Raw genomic sequence first — 27058 nt, 5'->3', positions numbered from 1 at the left:
CGCAGGGGCCTCGGAACGGCAGCGCTCAGGGACCGGGCCTGGCCCACGGCCCGCCTTCCCTCTCCTCTCCTGCCCGACCCGCTACCGACTCCAGCCCGTCCCACCCACAGGCTGGGTCTGCGCACGCCGGCAACGCGGCTCTCCCGGCGACTTGTGCGCCGTCCGGGCGGCCAGGAGCGGCCCCATTCCCAGGCGGGCGAGGCGGATGCGCCTGCCAGCGCTCCCCGGCCTCCCGCCCCGCGGCGCCCCGCCGCTCCCCGCCCGCGTCCCCCGCTGTCTCCCCGGGAGCGTGGCTGTCGCCGAGCGCCACGACCCGGGACCCGACGGCGCGACGCACCCCGGAGCAGGCGGCGCCAGCAGCTCCTCCCAGTCGAGGTCCAGGGCGCCGACGCCAGCCCGGGTGAGGAGGAGGCTCTGGGCCAGGGCCCCGCTCGCCGCGCCCCAGGAAGAGGCCAGCGTGGGGCGGCCGGTCAGTCCCGCGTCCTGGGTCCGGGTCTCCATTCCGCCGCCTCCAGCCGCAGCTAGCCCCGGAACCTCTCTGGCAGGGCTGGAGTTTCGGTCGGCGCAGAGTGGAGGGAAGGACGCACAGCGACTTCCGGCTGTCTCGGGGCAAACCCCGGAGGCTCCGCTTCTCGCCTCTGTGGGGCGATACAGGCAAGCCGAGGGACGCATGCGCCCTGGCCGTGCAGCTCCGGAAGCGCGCTCCAAATCTGCGGGCGGAGAGGTGGAGGGCGGGGCGGACGTTGGCGTGGGGAAGTCCGTGCGTTGCGGCGGACGGTTGCTCCTGGCTTCCCGGGTCCTGCGGGCCTGTTGGCCGCTGGAGTGGACGCCCGGGTCTTTCCCGCTCCGGCCTGAGCAGCGTCGCGCCCGCGGCTTCTGGGACGCGGAGCGGTGGCGGCAGATTCGGGTGGTGGTTCTCTCCGGCGCTCGGCGCCCGCCAGTCGCTCTCGGTGGAGGGAGGGTCGCGGGGTGCGAGGCCGGGGCCTGCAGGCAGCCCCGCGGGGTCGCGCTACCACTTTTGGGATCTGCCTGTCCTGCACCGGGCGCCCTCCTCCTCTTTTGAAGAATAATATTAACTGGAGCTGAAGTTTTGGATAGGTCAAGTGACAGCCGATGTAACGCAATTTTGTAGATGCCCTGCAGGATAGAAAGGTAGGGGAAAGAACAGGTTATGCACCTCAAGTTTTCTTCCCCTTAAAGGCCGTAGGTGATTTTAGCATCTTTTGAAAGAACAAAGCAAAATAGTTTGTAGAAAAGTGCAATGTCAGAGTTTCATAGTTGTGTTTAAGGCGTATTATTGTGTTCATTCATTGCTAACTACTTTTTTTTTTTTCTTTTGAGTATGTATCCTCAATTTAAAACTTACCAGTGTGGAGTAGGTGAATTTTCCAAGATTGAAAGAAATCCAACCAGACGTATTATGAATACAGAATAGTCTTTAATTGAAAAGCTCCTGGGTTACAAATATTTCTTAATATTCCAGACTCTTTAAAGAACTTATAACTTCTTATTGCTATTTCTGTTCTGTATTTTCTGCTTCTTTGGTCATAAGTTAACTTTTACTCATCTGGACAACCCAAAGGAAAAAAAGACTTCAGAAACACTATAATCTGCAATGTCAGGAACAAGGTCGATGTTGTCATCTGGATTTTTACTTCTTTAAGGCTGATGGATCGGGAATCAAAAGTAAACACTCTGTGGTTCCCCTTTCAGTCGCGTATGATCAGCAAATCACCCAGTCTTCATTTTCAGATCTCTCTCTTTCTTCATGTCTGCTGCTTGTTTTTTGAAGTACTAGCTTCGTTTGCACCACTACAGGCCTTTCTTTATTGGTAATTAGCCTTTATTCTCATCACCTGCATATCCTCTGTGCTGCCTTCTGTCCCTTCTGGTGATAGAGAATCACCATCACTTTGACTCCTTAGCATGGCATACAAAGCCCTTCGTTATTTAGAATATCATTCTTCATTGCTTTTCAGTAGTTGTAAAAATTATGTTTACATTCAAACCAAGCCTACCTGCGCTCTGCTACATAATTGAACTAATTCCTCTGTTCTACGCTGCACTTCTTTTAGGCACTCAAATTCTTTTGCAGTCTCATGCTTTGACATTTTTGCCCCCTATCCTCATGCTTGCTGAGATTAGGAATTACCTTGTGCCTGGTTGTTGAGTACAGGTTCATAGTATGGAATTGATTGATGAGAGTTAATTGGCAGCTTCATCACAAACTAAAGCAGAAAAAGGCAAAACTAGTAAATCAATTTTATGCTTTCTTTTCTCCCTAAGCGTACAAGATAATGATTTAGAGGTCACCTCAATATGACACATTGCTCTTGTAAAGAATTGCAAAAGGATTTTCTTTTTTTTTTTTTTTTTTTTTTTTTGCTTTATTTTTCACTTTGAAATAATTCAAAAAGTTTGGTGGAAACTTTCTACTAATATCACTAGGATAAACTATGCAATTTTTTGGCTTACCTATTTTCAACAATTACAGCTTATTGATGAGAATTGAATATTACCTTTAGGAGCGTGTTTCACATCTGTTTTCAGAATATGGGGCAACACATATTTGAAAGATACATTTTAGAAGTGACTTAGGATGTTTCCTTGAACCCAGTTAGTAGTGCAGCAACTACTTAATTTTAAATAGAGTTCTTACTGTGGATGCCATCTTACCCAACAAAGTATTGATGGGGCATGATTTCCCTCCATGCTAGGACCACTTGGATTTACTTCCCCTTCTCCCTCCCTGGTCCTTGCAAGTCACAATTGCCAGGAATTTCTTCCCAGCCTGTCTTTATACTGGGTCTGCAGTAAGGAAAGTGAAAGATTAACCTCCCTACCCTTCTCCCCCAATTCCTTCCCTAGGCACCCTCCACCTCATGTATAACCTCTGTTGTGGTTACCAATACTGCTGGACTGAGTTCAGGTTTCAGTACAGCCTAAAAAAATGTTGAAATACTGTGGAGGCTTTTAGACTAGTGGAATCTGCCCATGTACATGATCATCATCTGTCTTATACTTATCCTAAAGCTTAATGCAGTCAAGGGTTAACTTGGGAAGTATGGGAGTTTGAAACCCAGCAGTTTCCAAAGACTCTGGCTCTTTTCCAGTTCCTGGGAGATAACCTCTAAGCCAGAGGAATCCTCCCACCTAGTTATATCAACACTGATATAGGGTGAGGGATCACACTTGAATCATACTGTTCTCAATTTAACCTCTGGATAGACTGAAGACTGAGGAAAGTCAGCACGTGGATTTTCCATGCCTATGAGATGAGCACAATGAGAAACCTTTGACAGCAAGGTGCCAATGAATTTCCCTGGTGGGCAGTAGTGTGTACATGTTGCACGTCACTACAGGGGCAAGTAAGTGCTCTAGTTTCACTGGGAGAAGACAACTGGAAGCTTGTATTTGGTCTTCTGGATTTTGCCCTATGTACCTTTACTAGTTTAATCTATGTCCTTTCTTTGTAATAAACCACAGATGTGAGTTACTTCTTTTTCTGAGTTTTATGAGTCCTTCCAGCAAATCATTGAGGGTGATTGAAGGGATCCTCAACACAGTAGTGATGGTCAGTATAAGACATGAAGTGGACATTCTTCCATTAGTAAGTTAATTCTCAGAAAGTGCTAGTTATGGGATAGTGTGTGTGACAAACAAAACCCACATCCTTAGCATCACACAAAAATTGCTATTCTTCCTTCTTTAACTCTATGTACAATCACTGCCTAGTATTAATAAACAGAATAATTTACAAGTAAAGTTAGGGGAAACTTTAACACAGGTAGGTAGGAATCACATAGCCGTGTGTTATTGCTAACTACGTGTGCCTTATAGCACATTCCTTAACACTGGCACATCTTTAAATTATTCAGAGCCTTTGTTTATATACATTTTCCTAATTTTAAAAAATCAATGTTTTGCTTAGGTCTACAGTAATGTACATTAATGTGAACATGGTAAAAAGTGGATCGGAAACATAAGCAGCGTGAATAACAGTACAGAAAAATCCACACCAGAACACCTGGCTTAAGATGAACTTTCATAATGTTAACGATTTCATGAAATTGCTTTAGGCAGCTTTCTTGAGGACTTGGCAGTAACTTCACCTGAGTCCTAAAGGGAGGCCTTGGTGAACCAACTCTTCTGGTAAGTTAATAATTATCAACCAAGCTAAATTAACTATAGGATTTGATTTACTTTTGTTATGCTTTTGAGGCACTTGTGTACTCTGAAAAAGGTAACCCATCAAAAGTTCTACGTAATATGATCATAATCCATGTGAATTTTGTACATATCTTTCAGAAATCACCCATTTTATGCATCATGTTGATAGAACTTTGAGGTACGTTTATGAACATCCCTCCAGAGATACAGTGTACTATTGGATTAAAGGTTAAGGGAACGCTGTGGAATCCTTTTACCAGTGTGGATAGCTGCATTTTTATATGCAACGTAATATAAACAGTCAAATGTAAATTTACTTAATTTGTAATTATGTTTTTCTCAACATACTGTGGACATTGTACTTATCTCACTTTATCCCTTCAAATTGTGAGCTTTTTTAACTGTAGGAATTGTCTTTACTTACATGTGAACTCCCCAGCATTTAACAGTCTCTGATATACCAATATCAAGTGAACATTGAATGAATAACTTTCACAGCTTTAAAATACAATTATTAGCCTGTGGAGGGGCTGTTTTAAACATCTTTATAATTAAATACATAAAACAATACTAGGTAGTAAGGACACAGCGAGAAAACTCATTGGTAATTGCTAGTAATTGCTTTCTTCCAGAGTTGCATTGGGAGCCCTGATCCTTTCTCGTCGTGTACCACTGCTCTTTCCTCAAGACCTCTTGGATTTTAGTGTTTGCAATGTTGATTATTCTGGGACTAAGTACTCACTTTTAGATTAGGTAACTTACTTGCTTTGAACCTCATAATACGAGGAGCAGAGTGGCTTTTGGGAAATCAGAAAACACTAGATACTGTCAAAATATCTGGCTCATATCTTAGGATCCCCTGTTTTTAAAAAATAAGTAAGACTGATGACCTGAAGATGATTCAACTGCAAATGACAATGATCCACTGCTTACAAACATAAAAAGGAGCCTGTAAGCTTGTAAATTTTGCAATGGCCTAAACTTTGCAAGATGTTGAAATGGGTATGGATTTTGGTTCAGTGGAGAATAAAGTAGGGAAGTCCAGGATGGGTGGCAGCTGAGGGGCAAGCATGTACTATTGTTTACCAAGCTACCAAGTAACAGTTCATCTCAGCAACTGGAAATGAGACTTGTGTGGAGTTTGTGGACCTTGCCATACTGACCAAGTCATGTCTGAATTATGGTGGAGGAGTTCCAAGTATTTTTAAAGATGGAAATCTGTTCATGACTCAAAGGGATCTTCAGAAGTCTTAGCTCTTAAATTAATGAAGAGGGAAGAAGTGGTGAGAAGTGGGGTTTTTTTGTTTTTGTTTTTTTGTTTTTTTTCTGGCCACTGTTGTGATAAAATCTGGGCTTTTGCACCCAGACTGTTAGCAATTAAAGAGCTTGAATGCTGAGTTGGCACAAAGGTGAAAGTAACCAGAAGAGAAAACCTGCTGCTTTTGAAATGTATGAGAGCTGGCAGAAGTGAGATCTCACATTTCTCTAATAAAGTCCCTGACAGTGTCCAGGACCCTGAGCGGTGGCACCAACAAAACTAGTAAGGTCAGGTGGGTCTTGTGGCCTTGCCCCAGGTTCCAGTAGAATGGCTACTCCAGAACAAAGGGTTACTCCCTGACCTCCTCGCGCCTTTCCTGAGGGTCAGAAGGGACAGAGTGATGGCAACAGGCTCTGCCCATGTGACTTCACCAACCTAATGTGATTTTAGTCAAGTTTAGCTGCAAACCCTAAACTAGAGTGCCCTGTGGCCTTTGGGTTTTGTGTGTGTGTGTGTAAGGTATAAGTGGCCACACAACGTCTCCACTGAAGGTGGTAATTGCTTGCTGCCTCATTGCTCCTATAGTAATTGGTAATGACTCCAAAGATCAAGTCTAAACGTGGGCACTAATATCCACAAAGCAATAAAAATGTGTGTCCTTACTGGGTATGGTGGTGCATGCCTGTAATCTCTGCAGCTTGGTAGGCTGAAACGGGATCACATGTTCAAGGCCAGCCTCAGCAACTTAGTGAGACCCTAAGCAACTTAGCCAGACCCCAGATCAGAAAAAAAGGGGGAAGGAGTCTTGCCTAATGTCCAGCATGGGCGAGGAAAAGGGTTCCTGTCAGAGGGAGGTCTGACTGTGAACTGCTTGGAAAATTATTTAATAGAAAAAAACAAGAGACAATTATCTTTAGAGTATGGGGGTGACGGGGGTTAAGCCATTCAGAAGGGTCTGGCTCTAACAAAATGGAGGAACCCGTGTTCTTTATTTATAGTGGTACAGATCAAAGGGGGACTGGGAGGAGCTTCTTCCCTGAGAATCAGGATGGGATGGAGTTAAGCAAGTCGTTTTGCTCTAGTGGGTCATTGGCTTGTCCAGGGCCTGCAAATTCCAGGGTGAACCAACTGCACAGAAACCACATGCCCCAGGCAATCTGGAACAATCTCTTGTGATTGTTAGTACCTGAGAGTCAGGTTTCTGTGTCTGATCTCTCCACCAAGCCTGGTTTTATCTGCAGGCTAAGGATGGCACCCCACGGAGGGGTCATGTGGCTCAGTGGTAAAGCAGCCCTGGGTTCAATCCCCAGCACCAAGTAATAAAAATCAAAAACAGATGTGATGGTCACCCACAGGATTGGGTAGTGTTGTGGTTTGGACGTGAGATTCCCCCAAAAGCTCACATGTGAGACAGTGCAAGAAGGTTCAGAGGAGAAACGACTGGGTTGTGGCCTTAACCTAATCAGTGAATGAATCCCGATGGGATTAACTGAGTGGTAACTGAAGTAGCAGAATGTGGCTGGAGGAAGTGGGAATTGGTGCGCGCTTTGGGATATATAAATTTTATCTGGCGAGTGGAGTTTCTCTCTCCCTGCTTCCTGATGATGGAAGCTGCTTTCTTCTCCTCACTCTTCCACCATGAAGTTCTGCTTCACCTGGAGCCCCAAGGAATGGAGCCGGCCTTCTGTGGACTAAAACCTCTGAAATTGTGAGCCCTCAAATAAACCTTTCCTCCTCTGTAATTTTGCTGGTCAGATCATTTAGTCACAGCAGCAAAACAGCTGTCTAAAACAGGTGGGAATGGAGTAGAAAAAGTGGAGAACCATGTTAATGTTTTGGATGTAAAAATCAACAAAGATGGGGTGAAAAAAATAGTCCAAGTAACTTCTGTATGCAGGCATTTGTGCACAGGGGAGAGACTTAAGCTAAGGTCAAAAGAACCAAATTGAAATACAATTGCTCAGGGCAGGCAGCCTGGCTGTGCAGGGTTAGTTCTGTCATGTAAACTATTTGCTTAAAAAAACCAATCCTCCAATCTTTGGAGGAACACAAAGGAATCCAGAATCTCTACAGTATATCATCCACAATGTTGCAAACATAGTCCAAAATTGCTTGACCTACAAAGAAGTAGGAAAATGCAACCCATTCTTAAGAGAAAGACAATCTGCCAAGAAAAGGGAAAATTACAAACTGTGAGAAAATACCCACAATACATACATCTGACAATTGGTACAAATCAATAGGAAAAACAACACAGAAGAAAAATGACAATACATCAACAGGAATTTCACAAATGAGTAAATATATCCAAAACAAAACAAAAAATTAAGAGATGAAAAGTTATTCAACCTCCTTCATGACCAGGAAAACCCAAATCAAGACCACAGTAACATCACCACCGACACACTGGACATCAACATCAAATCACATCAACATCAACATCAAATGTTCAGGAAGATAACAGATCTGCCTTTCTTACAAAACGTTAACAGTAACGTGGAAGATACAATCATTTTAACCAATAATTTAGCATTATCTTCCAAACTTCAAAAGTTTAGCAATTTTACCCCTAGATATATACTCAATAGTAATTATTGCATATATACAACTGAGGACCTATATAAGAATGTTCACAGCAGCACCATTTGTGATAGCAAAATGTTGAAACAATCCTAATGCTCATGAACAAGATGAATAAATTATATTCATTATTACATAATGAAATATTAGCAATCAAGGTGAATGAACCATGTCAGTATTCAATACTATATAATAGCAATATAATATTAATGTAAAATTACATACCTAAAGATTACAAATAGCATGATGCCATTTTTGTAATTTTTTAAACGTAAATATTTTCAAGAATATAGTTACAAAAGGGGATGTGCATGGTATTCCAAATGATGACTACCTTGTATGACCATCCATGTTTCTTTGAAGAAATATTAATGTATTTGATTATATGGTACTATCTTAGACACTCACTGAAAAATTATCCACACACCAAAAAATTACTAACTTCAAAACGCATCTGGGTTCAGTGGCTCCAAATAAAAGATTGTGAATTTGTAGAGGACTGAAATGAAGATGGAGACAAATTTTGAAGGGAGAATGGAGGAGACCTACAAATGAACTGGATTTGGGGATGAAGAAGAGGGAAGAATCAGTGATGACTCTGGATTAGCTAGAGCTTAGCTCTAGATTAGCTTGCTGGGTGGTAGTGCTCTTTATCGAAAGGGGAAGGGGAAAGTGGACTAGAGGTGTTTTGGAAGACCTGGGATCCACAAATGTTTAAATCTGCAAGAGCTGCGGTTGGACAGATCTTAAAATAATTTCCAGATACCGCTGCCCTGTTCGCTCCCTGTTAGCCTTGGCTCCAGGAAATGCCTGTCAATCTCTGACTCACTTTCCCTCTCCAGACAGATCTGGTTTAGTTTGCTCCTCTCCTTCCACACAGGCTGTCTTGGTAGGAATAGGTGCTCCCCAGGCTCTTCCACAGTCACCCAATCTCTGTTGTACCTGCCAGGTTTCTTCTGAAATAGAAGATTTTTTTTTTTAATGCACCAAACACATTCACATTTATTTTCTTTTTTAAAAGCAAATGACAAAGACCCAGTTTACCAGCTTTTTTAAACTTAAGCTTAACATTACATATTTAAACAATTGTCAAAACTTTGCTAAGTTGCCAGCTTTCGTGCACAACTAGAAAACATCCTTAAATTTATATTAAACCCAGAAATGTATTACCATTAATATCTTTCATTACTAAATACTGAGAAGAACAAATTATTTCTGCAGGAGACTCATCCTGGCAATGTTAGCTCACAGCAGGCTGACACTAGTTGGCTCACGTGTCAAACACAATGGAAAGCAGATCCATGCTGGCGTTAGAATACAATCTTGTCCTAGCACTACTCAAAGTCAAGGCTTACCTTGGATTACCTTTAATAAAAAAAAAAAAAGTGCATACCACAACAATTTTAAAGACAAAAAATGTCCTATTGTGTGATCCCAACAATAAACTCAAAAGGCTATGACAAATAGGGGCTCCAACAAGCTGTTTATAAATACTTTAGGTACAATTATACTGAGAGTCAAGTTCGTCTGAAATCTTCAAAAGAATGTTCCTATTAATCCTCAAATGGTGCTTGTTATAGCTTAACATTTCTGTTAAATGTGTGCATTGAATTACTTGTTATCCAAGTGTAGCAGCTGCTCTTACCATTTATCATTAAGGACCTTAACTGGCTGTCTTCTTCAACTTCTACTCTTTCTTGACCGTTCTCGACAATTCTTTTCATAGTGTTTTTCTGCCATTTACCATTTTGGTAGAAGTTGATATAGATTTGAAGTTACCCATCCCGCTGCCACCAAATGATGTTAGAAGAGAATCAAGTGAGGCCACCGTGACCTAGTGACTCAAATGAAGAAAATCCGCCTCCAAATGATGGAAATCCACTGAAAGCAGAGAAAAACGAGCCTGCACCTCGGTTTCCTGCTTCCTCAGGGACCCCTTAAGTTCCCAAAAAAGTCTTCAAATGGGTCTTCAAAGAAGTCCAACTAGGAGAATATCATGCTAAGTGAGATAAGCCAATCTCAAAAAACCAAAGGACGAGTGATCTCGCTGATAAGCGGATGATGACACATAATGGGGGGTGTGAGGGGGGCAAGAATGGAGGAAGGAGGGACTGTATAGAGGGAAAAGAGGGGTGGGAGGGGTGGGGAGAAGGAAAAAATAACAATGAATCAAACACCATTACCCTATGTAAATGTATGATTACACAAATGGTACGCCTCTACTTCATGTGCAGAGAAAGAAGTTGTACCCCGTTTGTTTACAATAAAAATAAATTAAAAAAAAAAAAAAAAGAAGTCCAACGAAAACAGGTCCCTTCCACCAAAAAATTCCCTGAAGACATCATCTGGGTTCTGGAATGTGAAGCCAAACTCAAAAGGACTGTCAAAATGACTTCCACCTCCACCTCCACCATTTAAGCCTTCTTTGCCATACTTGTCATAGATGTCCCGCTTTTTAGCATCTGATAACACCTCATATGACTCAGCTACTTGTTTGAATTTTCTTTCTGCTGCTTCTTTATTCTCAGGATTTTTATCTGAATGCCACTTTAGTGCCAGTTTCCGATATGCCTTTTTGATACCCTCGGGAGAGGCGTGTCTCTGCATGCCTTGAACTTCATAGTAACCCACCATGTTTTAACAGATTGTTGGAACAAGTCCAAGGACGCCCCAGACAGGACAGGACGGGGCGGGCGGCTGGGTGCCAGCAGTCCTGCACCGCTGTGCTGGTGGTGGTGGCAGCCTCCTCGCGCTTCAATTAGATTTTTTTAAAAATACTTTTTAGTTGTAGATGGACACAATGCCATTATTTATTTTTATGTGGTGCTGAGGGTCAAACCCAGTGCCTCACACGTGCAAGCGCTCCACCACTGAGCTACAACCTCAGCCCCTGAAATAGAAGTTGTTTTTTTTTTTTTTTTTTTTTGTTCCAAGGACTGAACCCAGCAGCACGTAACCACCAAGTCACATCCCCAGCCCTTTTTATGTTTTTTGGGGGCGGGTACTGGGGATTGAACTCAGGGGCACTCAACCACTGAGCCACATCCCCAGCCCATTTTTGTATTTTACTTAGAACCAGGGTCTCACTGAGTTGGTTAGGGCCTCACTAATTTGCTGAGGCTGGCTTTGAACTTGTGATCCTCCTGCCTCAGCCTGCCGAGCTGCTGGTATTACAGGCATGTGCCACCATGCCTGGCTAGAAGATTTTTTTAGCAGACTCAATCCACCAAACTCACACTAAACTCAGAACCCTGGGTGCTAGGATAGGTGCTGGCCTAGGATAAGTATCTCTGCCCAAAAGGGGTGGCAGGGATGACAGTCTACACGGTTCAGGAGAATTTTCCCCACATCACTAACTTCTCACCCCTGTCTGTACCAAGTACTGATCCCATTGCATGCAGAAACATACAGGTCACATGTGGCAGCCACACCAAAGATGTCCTGCAGAAGGGACTTGTGGGCGTCCCAAACTGGGATGAGAGGAGCTTGAAATTCGGCCAAGAGTATTTCCCTTTCTGTAGTTTTGAGTGGTCAGTGAAAGAAAGGAGTGTGCACAGCAGGACAAAAGTTCACAGCCCCAAGAGCTCCAGGCCCATTTGGATCCAAATCTACTGACCTCAGTCCTATGACAACATCCTCCAGTAGTAAGTCAGTGTTGCCATATTTCTCACCCTGCTAATTTTGTGATGGGCTGACAGATCTGGCTCCATGAGAATGTCATAGGCCAGACTCTAAGGGAAATGACTAAACAGACTCCATTTTGCTCTGAGACTCCATGTTATGTAGGAAATAAGCTTCTCCCATGGGAACACCCTGCCTCTGTGCCCATCATCCGTTACTTGGTGTGACATGTTTAATAATATACAATGGCAACTCCTATGTAGTGAAGAATTGCTCTCTTTTGATTCCTATTGCTCCTAAACAACGTACCATGTGAACGGTGATTGTGTGGATGTTAGTAACCATTCTTTAGTGTGTACTTAGGTAAGGGTCATTTTGACCCACTTCCCCCTCTGCGGATGATCTCATGATGTTAATGTGTAATTTCGAATCATAGCAACAGACACTTATGATTGATGTGATTTTTGGTATAAGAACCCCTACAACCCTGTGGTCAGGACAGTTCTCCCAGTAGCCATTTTTTGGGGCATTGTGTGAGACAGTAAGCTGGCCAGCTTAATAAAGACTCTCAAATTTGGACTTCTCAGTGATGATTGGTCTGTTCTTAAGTTGCGCCTCATAACAATTTAACAACATATTAGCAAAGTGAATACAATAATATACAAAAAGAAGCATACACACAATGAAGTGGAATTTCTTCCAGCCATGAAAAGCTAGTTCAACATTAAAAAAAAAAAAAAAATCAATGAAATTCATCACATCAAGAGGCTAAAGAAGAAAAAAAATCACATAATTACATTAATAAATGTAGAAAGAACATTTTACAAAATCCCACAGCCATTAATGTCATTTTAAAAACCACTTGCAACAAACTAGGAACACGGGGGCACTTCTTCAACGTGGTAAATACAAAAAAACCCTACAGCTTACGTCATACTTAATGGTGGCAGTTCTTCCTGACTTGATGCATAGTCATTGCAATCCCAATCTATCCCAGCAAGTTGTTTTTTGAACAGTAACAAACTGATTCTAGAGTTTATGTAGAGGCAAAAGCCCTAAAATAGACAACATGATATTGAAAGAGAAGAATGAAGTGGACAATTGAGATTATCTTACCTCGAGGCTCATCAAGAGCAAGGCATGGGGAAACTAATAGACAAGCAGACCAGCAAACAAGACTCTGAGAGAAACAGACCCACAGAAATGTAACTGAACTGCTCTTTGGCAAAGGAGTTAAGGAAATTCAACAGAGAAACTGGTAATAGAACAACATTGGAATGTTTTAAAACATGAAACGTAGTCCTTACATCCTCCATAAAAATTAACTTCAAATGGATCAAAATGTAAAACATAAAACACGTAAAATTCCTAGAATATGGAAGAAAATTAAGAAGACTAGGTTTCATGATGATTCTTGAGATTTAGCATCAAAGGAATAATTTGTGAAGACCCAATTAGTAAACTGGACTTCATTAAAATTATAACTTCTGCTCTGCCAAAGACAGTCAAGAGAATGAAAAGACAAACCACTGCCGGGGAGAAAATATTTACACAGACATCTGATAAAGGACTGTTATCTAAAATACACAAAGAACTCTTAAAACTCAACAATAAGAAAACAAACACCTCCAGAGAAGACTGTCAGAACAGTGTAAAGATCACACGCCCCAGCCCCGGAAGATGGGGAACTGCCTCAAATCCCCCACCTCGGATGACATCTCCCTGCTTCACGAGTCTCAGTCCCACCGGGCTAGCTTTGGTGAGGGGATGGAGCCGGATCAGGAGCCGCCGCCACCATATCAGCAACAAGTTCCAGTTCCAGTTTATCATCCAACACCTAGCCAGACTCGGCTAGCCACTCAGCTGACTGAAGAGGAACAAATCAGGATAGCTCAGAGAATAGGCCTTATACAGCATCTGCCTAAAGGAGTTTATGACCCTGAAAGAGATGGATCAGAAAAAAAGATCCGGGAGTGTGTGATCTGTATGATGGACTTTGTTTATGGGGACCCAATTCGATTTCTGCCGTGCATGCATATCTATCACCTGGACTGAACAGATGACTGCTTGAAGATCCTTCACGTGCCCCTCCTGCATGAGCCAGTTGATCCAGCACTGCTTTCATCCTATGAGACTGACTGAGCCAGGGTCTCTCGTCTGACTTCAAGTGAACCATCATTTTTGGTGGTTTTGATCTTTCGTCACTGAGCCCAAAGAACCAGGGATTAGGAATTAAGATCATGCACAAAAGTTTCCTAAAAATTCCTGGAAAGTATGTGATATTTTAGAAACTTGGGGGGGGGGGGGGAAGTAGGATGGTATTTTTATGTAAAACCTTGACCCAGTGTTTAAAAATATAACTGTATTTAGATCTTGTTATTGCTCCAGTACATAGGAATTGTGTAAAGTGTTAAAGCAGCTGTATATGTTTAAATTGTGTGTGTTGAAGATTAGTTATTTTTCCTAAATGAAATAACTTTCTTCTCTCCACCAAATTCTTTTCTGAAGTTACTGGCATTTGGGTCAAGGTTTTATTAAAAGCTACATTTTATAACACTGGTACCAAAAAAGTAGTTTGCACAGTTCTTTTTTTCCATTGGAAATGGAATTCATTGCCTTAGGTCTTTTTAAATAGTGTATTATCGTTGGGGCTGGCTCTATGCTTAAAAAACAGTTTATTTATAACCTGTTGTAAGTGCTACATTCTGTTTGCAGTTAGGAAATGCAGAATTTTAAGTGATCTCCTAGCTTATGAGCAAACTGAGATGCACTATCCCTTTTCTATAAAAATTGAGTTAAATGTGTCAATAAATCAACTCAGCAGAGTGGGTTTAATATTACCCTTTCCTATGGGTTTTATCTAATTCTTTTGGTTGTTATTGTGATAAATGAAAGTCAAGGTAAATTTTAAATATTAAGATTTCTGATTTATTGAGCTTGAATTATGCCACCATGCTTACGTAAAAATGAAGGTGGCACCCCGGTGAAACTTAATGAGTAGTTTCTCAGTTGTAATATTTATTTCTCTTTCTTGTGATCTCCTTCCCTGTTGTCTTGAACCATAGCAAAAGGATACTGCATCTCTCATTACTGTAGTGATGATGTAATTGAAGTTATATAAATACATCTCAGTCTCTATTTCTTGGAAAGGTATCTGTTAAGTCCTTAAGGTGATTGACAAGAATAAGTAGGCAGAATAAAGGTAAATGTGCTTCATGTTTTGCACACAAATGCAGAATTTGTATAACCACATGACTTCATAGTTGTGATTTCAAAAAAGGAATTTCTCCTTTAATTTTTCTTGCAGTTAATGTAAGAATACTCTAAGTCTCTAAGCTTCTGAAGTGTTAGAGGTAGAGATGGTTTAGTAAAGATGTAATAGTAATGTTTATCCATTTAGCATGTGTTTATTTTTCCTTATGTACTTAAGGTGATTTATCTGTTCAGCTCAGTGATATTACAGCTAAAAAACATTCATTAGCAAAAGGAGAAGCAATCTCCACCTAACAAAGGAATCAGAAATGTTTCTTGTTTTTATTGAGTTGAATGTTTGACTCTTTAACACTTTTCTACATACAAAACATAAGTTCCTTAAAGATTCTTCATAATTGTATTATAGAAGAATTTAGTATGTCATAAGTACTTAATTTGACATTCAACCGTAGTAGCCGTATGTTGTTTAATTTCCTTATGAGCACCATGATGGAAACACTCAAATGAAATTGAGAAAAATTGAAAGAAATTAGATTATCGGGTTTTGTTAAAATGTTAATGTATCTTGCTAAAATTTCTGTTTGTTAATTTATATCCATCCAATTATATGAAGCAAATTTAGAGGAAAAAAAAAAGAAAACAAACACCCCAATTTTAAAATGGGCAGGAAGATCTGAACAGACTCTTCAACTAGGAAAATATACAGAAGGCAGATGAGTATAGGAGAAGGTGCCCGCCATCCTATGTCATCGAGGAAATGAAAATTAATAGGGTAATGAGATATCACTACATGCTTCCTGGAATGGCAAAAATATAAAGCACTGACAACACTGCATGCTGGTGAGCATGTAGAACACAGTTCCACTCATGGCTGGTGGAAATGCAAAGTGGCGCAGCCACTTTGGAAGACAGTTTGCAAAACTAAACATACTCTTACCAGATAACCCAGCAATCATACTTCTGGCATTTACCCAAATGAATTGAAAACCTGTGTTTACACAAAAACCTGCACATGGGTGTTTATAGTAGGATTATTCATAACTGCTAAAACTTGGAAGCAACCAAGATGTCCATCAGCAGGTAAATGGAAAAACAAACTGTGAGACATTGGGATACTGTTCAGTGCCAAAGAGAAATGAGCTGTCAAGCCACGGAAAGACATGGGGAACCTTTAAATGCATATTACTAAGGTAAATAAAAATCTAAAGAGATTTTACGATTCTAAACTAAGTGGTGCCAGATGTTCAAGGAGAGGGAGGAATGAATAGAGCGCAGAGGATTTGGGGGGGCTGTAAAACTGTTCCATAGGACACTATAATGGTAACTGCATGTCATTATATAGTCTCAAAACCTACAGAATGTACAACTCCAAGTGTGAACCCTACTGTAAACTATGGAATTTTGGGTGACAATACTGTATCAGTGTAGGTGCATCACTTGGAGGAAATGCATTACTCTGGTGAGTGCTGTGGATAGTGGGGGAGACTGTGGGGGGTGGAAAGGGGTATGAGAACTCTGTACCTTCTGCCTAATTTTTCCGTGGATCTTAAATTGCTCTAAAAAGTCTAATTATCTTAAAAGATAACCAAAACAAAAGTAACTATGCGCGTGGAGAATGAAGGATAAAAGTGAAAGGTAAATTAAGAGAGGGACCTTGTATTGGACCAATAATGATAAAATGCCACGAAATGCCAGGCGCGGTGGTGGCATATGCCTGTAACCCCAGCGACTGGGGAGGCAGAGGCAGGAGGATTCCAAGTTCTGGGTCAGCCTCAGCAACTTAGCAAGACCCTGTCTCAAATTAAAAAATAGAAAAATCGGAGATGTATCTGTGATAAAGCATCCCTGGGTTCACTAGTACCAAAAAAAAAAAAAAAAAAAAAAAAAAAAAAAATCATGCGATGGGGAGTAACTCGGTACTGCAATACTGTTCATTTGTAATCTGAAACAAAAGGGGACAATTTATCGCATGTGCTCTAAAAACCTATCAGGTTTAGCATCAGGTTACTGGTTGTATTTCAGTCCTGCAAACACTGATTGTAGTGTTTAGATTTTGAACATCCCCATCATGAGTAAAAGGTAATCACCTCTGAAAAATACGGTGAAAAAGTAGCATCTGAATTTCTTTTGCTCTACAAAGTACTCCCACGTTCCCTCTTTTGTCTCTCCACGTTCTCGACGCTCCTGAGCCCCCCGCGCTCCGCAGCCCAGGTCTAAGGACTGCCCCGTCGGGTCCGCAGGTCCCCAGCCTGCCGCCGACAGGTGGCGCTCGGCTCTCACGTGGCTCTTGCACGTTCAGCTCGGGCGAGGGCAGCGGAGCGCGGTCGTCGCTTCGCCCGCTGTTCTTTGGCCCCCAGGGCTTTGCCTTTAAAGCCTGCTGAGGAAAAGGCCAAGGCGCTCTGGGGTTCTTCCTGGGCAGGACACAAGACCGAGGCGTGAATCCTAACGGCTTCGTTTCTGGACGGGAGAGCGATTCTCCCGGCCGGTCCCGGGAGCCCTCGGCGACGTCGCGGAGAGCGGAGACGCAGGGCCGCGGCCTCCCCGGCGAGAGCGCGGGCCGCGCGGCCGCCGGCACCGGACTCTAAGCCTCGCCTGCGCCTCCGCCGCGGCGCCAGGGGGCGCAGCGGGGCGGCGGGAGCGCGGCGCGTGCGCGCTGGGCGGGCCGGGGTTCGGGGACTCGGCCGGGTGCCGCCGCCCGGCCGGGGCAGCATGAAGACCGCGGCGGGCGCGCAGGCTCCTGGCGGCGCAGGGCCGCGGGAGCGAGGCCTCTGCGTGCTGTGCGGGCTGCCCGCGGCCGGGAAGTCCACCTTCGCGCGCGCCCTGGGCCGCCGGCTGCGGCAGGAGCGAGGCTGGGCCGTGGGCGTCCTCTCCTACGACGACGTCCTGCCCGACGTCCCCGTGGACCCCGAGGGCGCGCGGCCGCCGGTCAGCACGGGGGCTGGGGGCGCGAGCGCGAGCACGCGGCTCCGGTGCGCGCGGACGTGCGCCGCGTGGACTGTAGTGAGCGCGGGGGGCGGGCGGGGACGCCCTGCCGGGGAGGGACGCGGAGTCCCGCTCAGTGGCCCGGGAACGAGTGCCGTGAACACAGAAGGGTCGGAGCACGACCTTTAGAATGATGCACTCTGGAGGTTCCCGTGTGACTCGGTGCATTTCCCTACTGCGCGCCCTATGCTGTGGAGCCTGTGGTTTCGGTTTCGGCTTGTTTTGAGTCGGGTCTGGCTGTTACCCAGGCTGGCCTCATACTCCTAGGCTCTAACGAGCCTCCTGCCTCCGCCTCCAGAGTAGCTGGAGCTGCAGACCTGCACTGCCGTGTCCCACACTGGAATTTTATATCAGGGTCAAGTTCTGTGGTCACTATGCGGGTTGGAAATTCCTTGTAGTCAGGTGTAATTTTCTTTTTCTGTTTTGGTGCTGCGGGGGTTGAACCTAGGGACGTAAAGTGCCCTAATCCCCCCAGACTTTTTTTTTTTTTCTTTTTGAGACAGTGTCTCACCAAGTTCCTTAGGGCCTCACTAAATTGCTGAGGCTGGCTTTGAACTTGCCATCCTCCTGCCTCAGCCTCCCCAGTTTCAGTGGGATTACAGGTGAGCATCACCAACCTCATGGGAAGTTTCTCCTGAGACCAAGGAAAGACTCTCTGAAGAATCCAACATAGCCGGTTTAACACCAGGTCATCTGTGGAGCTTGAACTCTACCACTTGGTATAAAGGGAACTTTTTTCCCTTTTTAAAAAAATGATAAATAGCAAGTTTGCTAGGGTCCCTCCCAGAAAGAGGCTGTCCAAGTGAAGGGGCAGGCCTCTGAGGTGTCATTCCTCTCAGGGAAAATCTGCCTCCACCAGAAGATGATGAATTCCTAGTTGACCACCAGATGGCTTAATGGGCTTATATGTAGGAACCAGCTTGTGTGTTCCAAGTATATACTTGTCTTTAATCCTTCCATTTACAGTCAGCACAGTGAGATGTGCCCTGTCGGAGAAGCACATGGAAACAGGCTCCTGGGGGAAGAGTAAGGCCTGTCTGCAGTTGCATACTCACTCTAGAGCAAATACCCTTTGAAGTATTCTGAAAATTTTAAATTGTTAATTTTCGCTGCTGTATGCCCAAATGTAGATGAATTCACATAAATCAAACACGAACATGATGTGGTTCTGCTCAACAAGTACGTTTGCAAAGGTACAGTTTGTTTGGCATGCGGACAAGTTCTTGACCTCTCCAGGAAAGCTTATCTATTTCTTCATTCTTGATCAATCGAGAGGTCAATACAGTTTCAGGGTAGCACAGGATTTGGTTGGATGATGGTATTTCCATTTGGGAGAGAGAAGAAAGTTGTTGGTAAGGAGTGTTGTATTTGCTGGCCTTTCCCTCACATTCCTTACTGTATGTTTTTCCCACTTTCTGCCTGTAGACAGAGGCTCTGGGGCTCATTTGGTCACCATGATTAGAAAATCTTGTTTTTTAGGAAGTGATTCATGTTTGCTGCTTAGTGGGTTAGCCGATGCACTTGGTGTGGTGTCATCTCAGTGAGGTGGTAAGGCATGGACGAACACACAATTGCTTGTATTCTCAAACTACTTGTTTTCTTCCCCTCAGTGTGCTCCCTGTCTTTTCCAGCCCCACACCAGCCCAGTCATTAGCCTGAGGACTTTTTATTCTGACCTGGAGACCTTTCAGCCGACCATCTTGCTGTCCACAGTCTCTCTCAGGGGCACATCAGTATTGTCCATCTTAGCCAACTGCTTTAATTTGTCGGGATGTTTTATTTAGCTCCTCCTTTCTAAACGAGAGCTTTTCATTCCCTCATTTATTTGTTTATTCATTCATTCATTGAATATATGTTTTGGGAAACACCTGATAGGTGCCAGACTCTTGGCTGGTATACAGTGGTCTAGTGATCTAGCAGAGAGAGAGAGATGTGCAAACAGTTAAACACCCTAGTATTTAACTAGAGTGGAGACATAATATATACAGAATGGGGTGTTTCAATAGGCAAGGGGGAAGCTGAGTTGCCTTCTGCGAGATTGAGTGAGTCTGAAAAAGGTTTCTCCCAGCACGAGCAGCATTAAGTAAGAGTTTTCCAGTTGGAGGGGGCAGTGTATATGAAGACGGGGAAGCCTGAGGAAGGAGGTGTCTGTCAGGACCTCCAGATAGTTTGGTATTGTAAGCTGACATTTTCATATGAGGCAGGGTGACAGTTGGGCCAGATGACCACCCTCCTAGCCAAAGCCTAATGTCAACTGCAATTCTTCCATCTTTTATAGCCATCCCAATGGAAAATGCTTCGACAAGAACTGTTGAAGTACCTGGAATGCTTCCTGACTGCTGTCATTAATGGGTGCCAGATGTCTGCCCCGCCCGACAGGACAGAAGCCATATGGGAAAATTTTATAACTTGCCTAAAGGATCAAGATCTGTTATTTTCTTCGGCACTCGACGCCCCATTTCACTATCTCTTAGCAAAAACTGCTGTTTCTAGACCTCTATTTTTGGTTTTAGATGACAACTTTTATTATCAAAGTATGAGATACGAAGTCTTCCAGCTGGCTCGGAAATGTAATTAAAATATTTTTTTCTTACACGTGGAAACAGTTATTCACATATCAATCTCAATCACTGTTGTCTTCAGTAAGAATTTAATTGGATAGGAGGTTTATATGGATTTAATTTTAAAAGCGAGGTGTTCGGTATTACAGATGGAGTTTTTCCTGCTTCAGCTGGGATATTTTGTCTATTGTATGTTAACTTTGCATTTTGGAAAGATAGCAGACCAGTAATTTGATGATTTTAAACTGTTTTCAGATTCGTTAGGCTTTTGCCAGCTCTTTTTAGATTGTCCCCTTGAGACCTGCTTGCAGAGGAATGGCCAGAGATTGCAAGCACTGCCTCCTGAGGTCATCTACACAATGGGGAGGAAGGTAGAAAGGCCTAACCCTGAGAAAAATGCCTGGGAACACAACAGCCTCACAATTCAGAGTCCAGCATGTTCTTCGGAGACCAGGTATCCTACTCAAAGCCACCATCTTTCCTTGGGGCCCCCCTGTGCCAACGACCATGCTTAGTAAATGCTTTACTAAGCATTTACCCATGTCCACTTGGCTAATCCTCACGTAGGCCTTGGAGGACTATTTGTGTGTGAGAGCAGACTTACTGTCATCTGCAGTTTGGTCCTAGGTGTTAAGAATCTGGTCACCTGTGTCCATATCCACATGATTACAGGATACCTGTTGAAGGAGTGATGTGGAGTCTGGTGGTCCTGTGTTGAAGTTGAAAGATGATCTGATAAGTTTACCTTTTCCAGGCTTCTATGAAATAAACAGTAAGAGTTATTGAGCTCATACTATGTATTGAGCATAGTCTGGACATTTTATATGTATAGTCTCATTCAATCTTTATATCAACTCTTTAAGAGGGGAAACTGTAATCCCTATTTTTTTTTAATAGGATGACAGGCCCAGGTAGGTAAAGTGACACACCAGGGTAGTTAAGTGACTAAGCCCCGTGCAGTCTCGCTTCAGAACCTGGACCCTCCAGTGTGAGAAAGATCATCTGGAGGTTGAGACTCAACCTGATGATCTCACGGGCATAACATTTTCAGTTCTCCATGCACTCTGAGTAAAATTCGAACTCCGACTGTCACTTACATGTTTTAATAGCCCTGACTCTCCAGCTTCCTTTCTACCACTTCCCCCTTGCTCCTTTTAAACCAGACTGGTCTTTTCTCACCCCTGGGCACAAGAAGCGTGCCCCCTGCCCTTCCCACATATCTGTGCTGCCTGCCTTGTCCGACTTACTAGGGTGAAGGAGTCACTCTCTTACCATTATCACCTTATTTATTGTCTTCACCCATTATCCATCACTGTCCAAAATTATTTTTGCTTAATTAATCAATGTCTCCCTCCATCACATTATCAGGCTTGGAGTGGGTAGGGACTTTTTTATATCCCAAGTCAGAACACAGTTCTGCATATAGAGTTGTACAGTATTTTTCATATGAGATACCCAGTAAATATTTGTTAAGTAAATGAATGAATTCTACCTCAATCCTCTTTGGACCCTTGACAGTGAGGAACTTTGCTAATCCTTATCCAGTAAATAAGCAGAAGACAGAAAGTAAAGACAACCTTCAGAGACTAAAGAGTTCTGATAGCCTACAGTCCAACATTTAATAGAGGAAAACGGGATGACTTTTCATATTGATATGAGTCTTAGGAAATTTTCAAAAAATTTTTTTAGATGTTGATCTTTATTTTATTCATTTATTTAATATGTGGTACTGAGAATTGAACCCAGTGCCTCACACATACTAGGCAAGCACTCTACCACTGAGCCAGAATCCCAGCCCTAAGGAAATTAATTTTTTTTTTTTTTTTTTTTTGCGGTACTGGGGATCGAACTCAGGGCCTTGTGCTTGCAAGGCAAGCACTCTTACCAGCTGAGCTATCTCCCCAGCCCGGAAATTAATATTTTGTAAATGAGGAAGGTTTGGGCTTATAATTTTTTTTTGAGCTATTACATGTGGATTTTGCAAATGGAAGATACTTCCAAATCAGTTGAATTTTTTTCCCTTTTGTTAATGATCTCAGGTTGTAGCAGTTTTACCCTTCTAGAATTCTCTTCAGTGTTAATAAATACAAGTTCTTTAAAAACAGTTGTTCGCTATAAGGATTTATTGTATTTTATCCCACTTTCTCTGTAGCCTGGAGGTGACTGATTTATTGCTTACTGCTTTGGAAAATCCAGTAAAAAATGTTGAGGACAATATGGAACAAAAGGTAAAGTTTTCCGGTATGAATTCAGTGTAAATGAGAAGGAGAACTTTTCATCAGATCTTTTTGAGCTTTCAGTGAGTAAAATGTAAAGACACTTTGTCAGTGGCTTGGCATCTTGCCAATATCCAGCACCTGGATGTGGTGGTGACCTTAGATGGCCAAAGCTTTGTCTTTGGAATGTTGGAGCCTGCTGACATTATATTGGTGGCTTGAAATGGACAAGGATAGGAACTTTACACCACAAAAAGAAGCTAACACTATGGAGAAGTTTTGGGGATTACTGTTTTCCTGGAGAGCCAGGTATTGGACACTCACCAGCATAACACTGCCTACCCAGTTTACAAGTAGACATAATTCATTTAGACTCTCTCTTAAGGAAAATAACACACAGAAAAGCCACTTGTACTTTTCGTTCAATCCTGTCAAATGAGTCACCTACACTTTAGCCATTTCTTTTATAAATCAAGTAGCTATTCCAAAAACAATAACAATAAATGTTTGTATTTACATAGGAAATGGACAGAATTATTTGTTCAACTAACATTCTTCATAAAGCTGATCAGACACTCCGAAGAATTGTCTCTCAGACAATGAAGGAAGCAAAAGGTTTGTTGACTGTTGTGGATTGTAGTGGATTAGTGACTGTTGTGTGCTGTAATTCATGTGATATTGACTGTTGTGGCCACTTCCTTGACACTCAGGCAGTTTATAATGTTCCAAATGTCACATCATGCTTTCAGTTTAAATTTGCAATTTGGTTACATGTAACTAAAAAATCTTCCTGTGGAAGAATTTTGGTGTTCATGCATTTATCTATTTTTGAGTGGCTACTCTTTCCTAGGGGAAAGAGTCAGTAAGAAGCAGAATATTTTAGTGAGAAGACAAAAAAGGAATGATGTGAAATATGTCAATGCTTTGAAGAAAAAGTAGGCCCAGGCAGTGTTGAGTGATGGGTTTATTTTTAAAAGGATAATCAGGAAGGCTTCTGAGACATGACATTTAAACCCAGATATGAGTGATGGGAAGGAACAAGCCAAGCAGAGTTCTGGAGGGTTCTAGGCAGTGGACATATGACGTGCATTAAGTCCAGAGGTAAGGTCACCTGAAATGTTCTGGGATGAAAGAGGCCATGGAGCGTGGAGTGACATAGAAGGTCAGGGAGAGGTAGGCAAGGGTCAGGTAGGCGTAATATTTTCATGGAATTCTGAACAAGATTGATGTAAATCTGAATTTAACTAATAGAAGAAATATGTTGTAATTATAGTTTTATAAAATAACAATTCCTTCAGGTTTTGAATGTTTATAAATTTTTTTTTGAAAAATAAAGCAGCTAGTATTTCTTGAGTTCTCTTTATATGCTAAGTGCCTTACAGTTTCTAATCTTTACATCCTGTAAGGTGGGTGTGCTTTCACAAATGGCAAGTGGATCAAGTAACTTGCCCAAGGCTGAACAGCTACAGAATCCCTGGGCCAGGAGGGATGGGAGTTGATCAGACTCCTGCCTGCTCTTGTGCTCCCCTGCGTCACCAGCACTTACTAGTACCTCACAAAAGCTTAGAACATTGGGAAAGGAAAAAACATACTAACCATGTTGCGTTTCTCAAATTTTTAAACATCCATGATGCTTGATTAGCTCTTTCATTGTAAACCAGTATGTGACATGGTACGTAAACTCAGGCATGTGTGGAATCAAGTTTCATAAAACACCCTCACAAGTTTAATGAACTCTGCTATATTTTTATTTCATTTTAGAAAAACAGTGCCTCTCACCACTAATGCAGAATTTATAGTGAAGGTCTAGAACAGAAATGGCAGCAATCATTAGAAAAAAATAAAAAGTAGTTCCAGGGATTCTCTCTTAACCATTTGCCTTTCTTCTGTTCCTTTTTATGCCTAAATCCCTCTTGACTATTTCCCTCTTGACTACCTATTAAAAAATACAGATCTTAGGGGGAGCAAAGGGAGTTGGTACTAATTTCTAAATCTGTACCTAAATAAAATTGAAAATTTAGTTCCTCTACCACAAAGTGAAAAGCCAACCGATGGGTGAGAGAATATTTGCAAACTTATATCTAATAAGGAACTTGTACATATCCATATATAAAGAACTCACACCAGTCAGTAAATAACCCAACTTTTTAAAATGGACAAAGGATCCTAATAGATGTTTCTCTGAGGAAGGTATATAAATGGTCAATAACTACATGAAAATACACTTGACATCATTTAGTCATCAAGGAAAATACAAATCAAAACCATAAGGAGACACCACTTCAAGCCTAGGTGACGTTGGTGATGTGGAGATATTTGAACCCTCGTGCCCTACTGCTGGGAATGTCAAATGAGGCATCTGCTCTGGAAAACAGCTTAGCAGTCCCTCAAACATAGTTACCATGTGGCCCAGCAATTCGGCTCAAGGTATGTATTCTCAAGAGAAATGAAAGCAGATGCTCACACCAGAATTTGTACATGAATGTTTATACCAGCATTATTCATAATAGCCAAAAGAAGGAAACAACCCAAATGTCCATCTGCTGATAAATGAATAAACAAAATGTGGTCTCTCCATACAATGGGGTATTATTCAGCTACAGAGGAATAGAGTATTGATACAGAATACAATAAGAGAAAACATGCAAAGTGAAATAAACCAGTCACTAACACTTATTGTATGATTCTAATCATATGAAATGTCTAGAGCAGGGAACTTTTGAGACAGAGCAGATTAGGGATTGAGAAAGTGGTAGGGAAAGGCAAAGTTAGGAGGGTGATAGCCAAAGGGTACAGGGTTTTTAGATTATGAAAATATTCTAAAATCAACTGTGGTGATAATTATATATGAAAAGCCACTGTATTATATGATTTAAGTGGATAAATGTATGGTATATGAATTTCAATAAAGCTAATGATCAAATTGAACTTCAGATTCTCGGTAATACTGCCTGAACGGGTGGCACCTACTGTACTGAATAGAACAGATAAGAGAACATTTCCACCACTGTAGAAGGGTGTATTGGATGACTGTCTAAGGTATTATCTATCAGTTTCCAAAACCAAATTGTCACTTCCTACTTGTCTTTTTGCCTTTATAAAAACAAAAGATAAGTTAGCTATCAACCCCTTTCAAGTTCATTTTTTTCTGCTTACACATTTCATAGCAAGTTATTTAAAATTCTTTGAATTGTTTCATAGGACTCTTCTGTATCACATTAATGTGCACTTATCATGTTTATAGAAGAATCCTTTGTGTGATATAATCAAATTAATTTTCAGATGTGTAGGAAGCCTAGATTTACAGTAATAATTTGAGAATATCTTTTTTATTTTAGATGAACAAGTACTTCCTAACAACTTGAAGCTTCTAGCAGAAGAACTTAATAAGCTCAAAGCAGAATTTTTGGAAGACCTAAGACAAGGAAACAAATATCTATGCTTTCAACAAACCACTGATCTATCAGATGTCACTTCTTTTTTTTGTAATGAGAAAGATAATATTGTACAGAAGTACTTTTCAAAGCAACATTAAAATAGAATTTCCAACTGTTTGATTTTGATAAGCTTTTGCAAACAAGTAAAAACAATTTTGCATAACTGGGTGTTTCCAGGCCAATAATGTGACCTGCTAAAGACCATTTTTTCAAAGAAAACAAAGTCAATCTATTCTAAAAGATCCATTAGTCATAACAGAAATCACTTCAATCACTTGTCAGAGGTGACATGGATAATTAAGCATCAGAGGTGACCTTCCTCATTGACATGCCAGAACCCTGAAGGCAAAGGAGTCAGGTCAAATGGATCTTGAATGAAGAGGATAAGCTAGGATGGAAGCAAGCTGCATAAATGTGGCACTGGTTTTTTTAACCTGGTGATCGATCTTTTCATGGTAAGGCATTCTAGAAATTCAAAGCAGAGTAGCCATAAAATCTTTTTCTTTTATTAACATTTTACATACCAGAAAATTACTAAAAAACTAATTTGTTCCTAGTTTTCAAAAAAGAAAAATCAAGGTCATTAGAAAGTGTTATTTTTTTTTTATTCATATATTACAAAAGCAAAGCTTCATTCACCATTTGAACTGCATACTAGATAGTTATTTCAGCATTAAACTGTTTCCTGGATTCCTAAACAATATAATGTATTTTACAACCATAATGCAAGATTTATGCTTTGCATACAAAATATGTTCTTTACATCAAAGTACATATTAACAAAAACAAGTTGTAGAAAGTATATACCCTATAAGATTAAAGAAAAAGTCTCTAGCAGGGAATTTAAAAATTTTTAGTAACACATTCATTTGATAAATAATTTTATGGAACTTAAAATTAGGTTTATCTTTTTATTTTTAGTAATATTCCCTTTGTCAATCAACTCTGCAGATGAATGGCAAACATTTTTTTTTAAATGAAATAGCACGAAAAATACCAAATGGAGTTTTCTCAAAGTAG

At 41.8% G+C, this 27058-nt stretch overlaps 3 protein-coding genes and 1 pseudogene across 7 annotated transcripts in view; 2 read left to right on the top strand and 2 right to left on the bottom strand.

Annotated features, from left to right (window-relative positions):
• LOC306660351 (ATPase PAAT-like) overlaps positions 1 to 674 on the bottom strand; it is a 30191-nt gene extending 29517 nt beyond the window's left edge. Inside the window, exon 1 of the mRNA XM_079138493.1 lies at positions 338 to 674. Coding sequence (XP_078994619.1) covers positions 338 to 672 — 335 coding nt within the window. The 5' untranslated portion in view covers positions 673 to 674. The remainder of the gene's footprint in view (positions 1 to 337) is intronic.
• On the top strand, positions 656 to 26670 carry PSTK (phosphoseryl-tRNA kinase). Of its 4 annotated transcripts, none has more exons than XM_079138489.1 (6): positions 656 to 724; positions 20103 to 20394; positions 20641 to 20839; positions 22538 to 22613; positions 23123 to 23216; positions 25940 to 26670. In XM_079138489.1, exons 1-6 carry the CDS (start codon positions 671 to 673, stop codon positions 26134 to 26136), a joined length of 912 nt encoding a protein of 303 aa, XP_078994615.1. In that variant the 5' UTR covers positions 656 to 670; the 3' UTR covers positions 26137 to 26670. The 4 variants fall into 4 exon arrangements, with proteins under 4 accessions (XP_078994615.1, XP_078994616.1, XP_078994613.1 ...); XM_079138487.1 differs by lacking the exon at positions 656 to 724 and adding an exon at positions 17514 to 17842; XM_079138488.1 differs by lacking the exon at positions 656 to 724 and adding an exon at positions 17518 to 17767.
• On the bottom strand, positions 9620 to 10664 carry LOC306659016 (dnaJ homolog subfamily B member 6-like; annotated as a pseudogene). Its single transcript has 2 exons — positions 10310 to 10664; positions 9620 to 9991 (listed from the first exon to the last, which is right to left on the bottom strand). The product of its transcript is annotated as a dnaJ homolog subfamily B member 6-like (transcript).
• LOC306658816 (RING finger protein 11-like) lies at positions 10883 to 13684 on the top strand (the record flags this gene model as incomplete). Its single annotated transcript, XM_079136120.1, has 1 exon — positions 10883 to 13684. The coding sequence occupies exon 1, from the start codon at positions 13310 to 13312 to the stop codon at positions 13682 to 13684; it is 375 nt and encodes a 124-aa protein (XP_078992246.1). The 5' UTR covers positions 10883 to 13309.
• Positions 26671 to 27058: the final 388 nt, after the last annotated feature.

Source organism: Sciurus vulgaris (assembly GCF_902686455.1).
Source record: "Sciurus vulgaris genome assembly, chromosome: 4".
In the NCBI taxonomy this organism is placed as follows: Eukaryota; Metazoa; Chordata; class Mammalia; order Rodentia; family Sciuridae; genus Sciurus; species Sciurus vulgaris.
This window is presented reverse-complemented; position numbering and strand designations above follow the sequence as displayed.

What these genes read in the sequence shown, in the direction of transcription:
- PSTK (XM_079138487.1), top strand. Translation starts at nt 17,552, where the DNA reads ATGAAGACCGCGGCGGGCGCGCAGGCTCCTGGCGGCGCAGGGCCGCGG. An exon ending in CGTGCGCCGCGTGGACTGTA is followed by an intron (nt 17,843 to 20,102) that starts GTGAGCGCGGGG and finishes CATCTTTTATAG; the next exon opens with CCATCCCAATGGAAAATGCT. An exon ending in GCATGTTCTTCGGAGACCAG is followed by an intron (nt 20,840 to 22,537) that starts GTATCCTACTCA and finishes CTTTCTCTGTAG; the next exon opens with CCTGGAGGTGACTGATTTAT.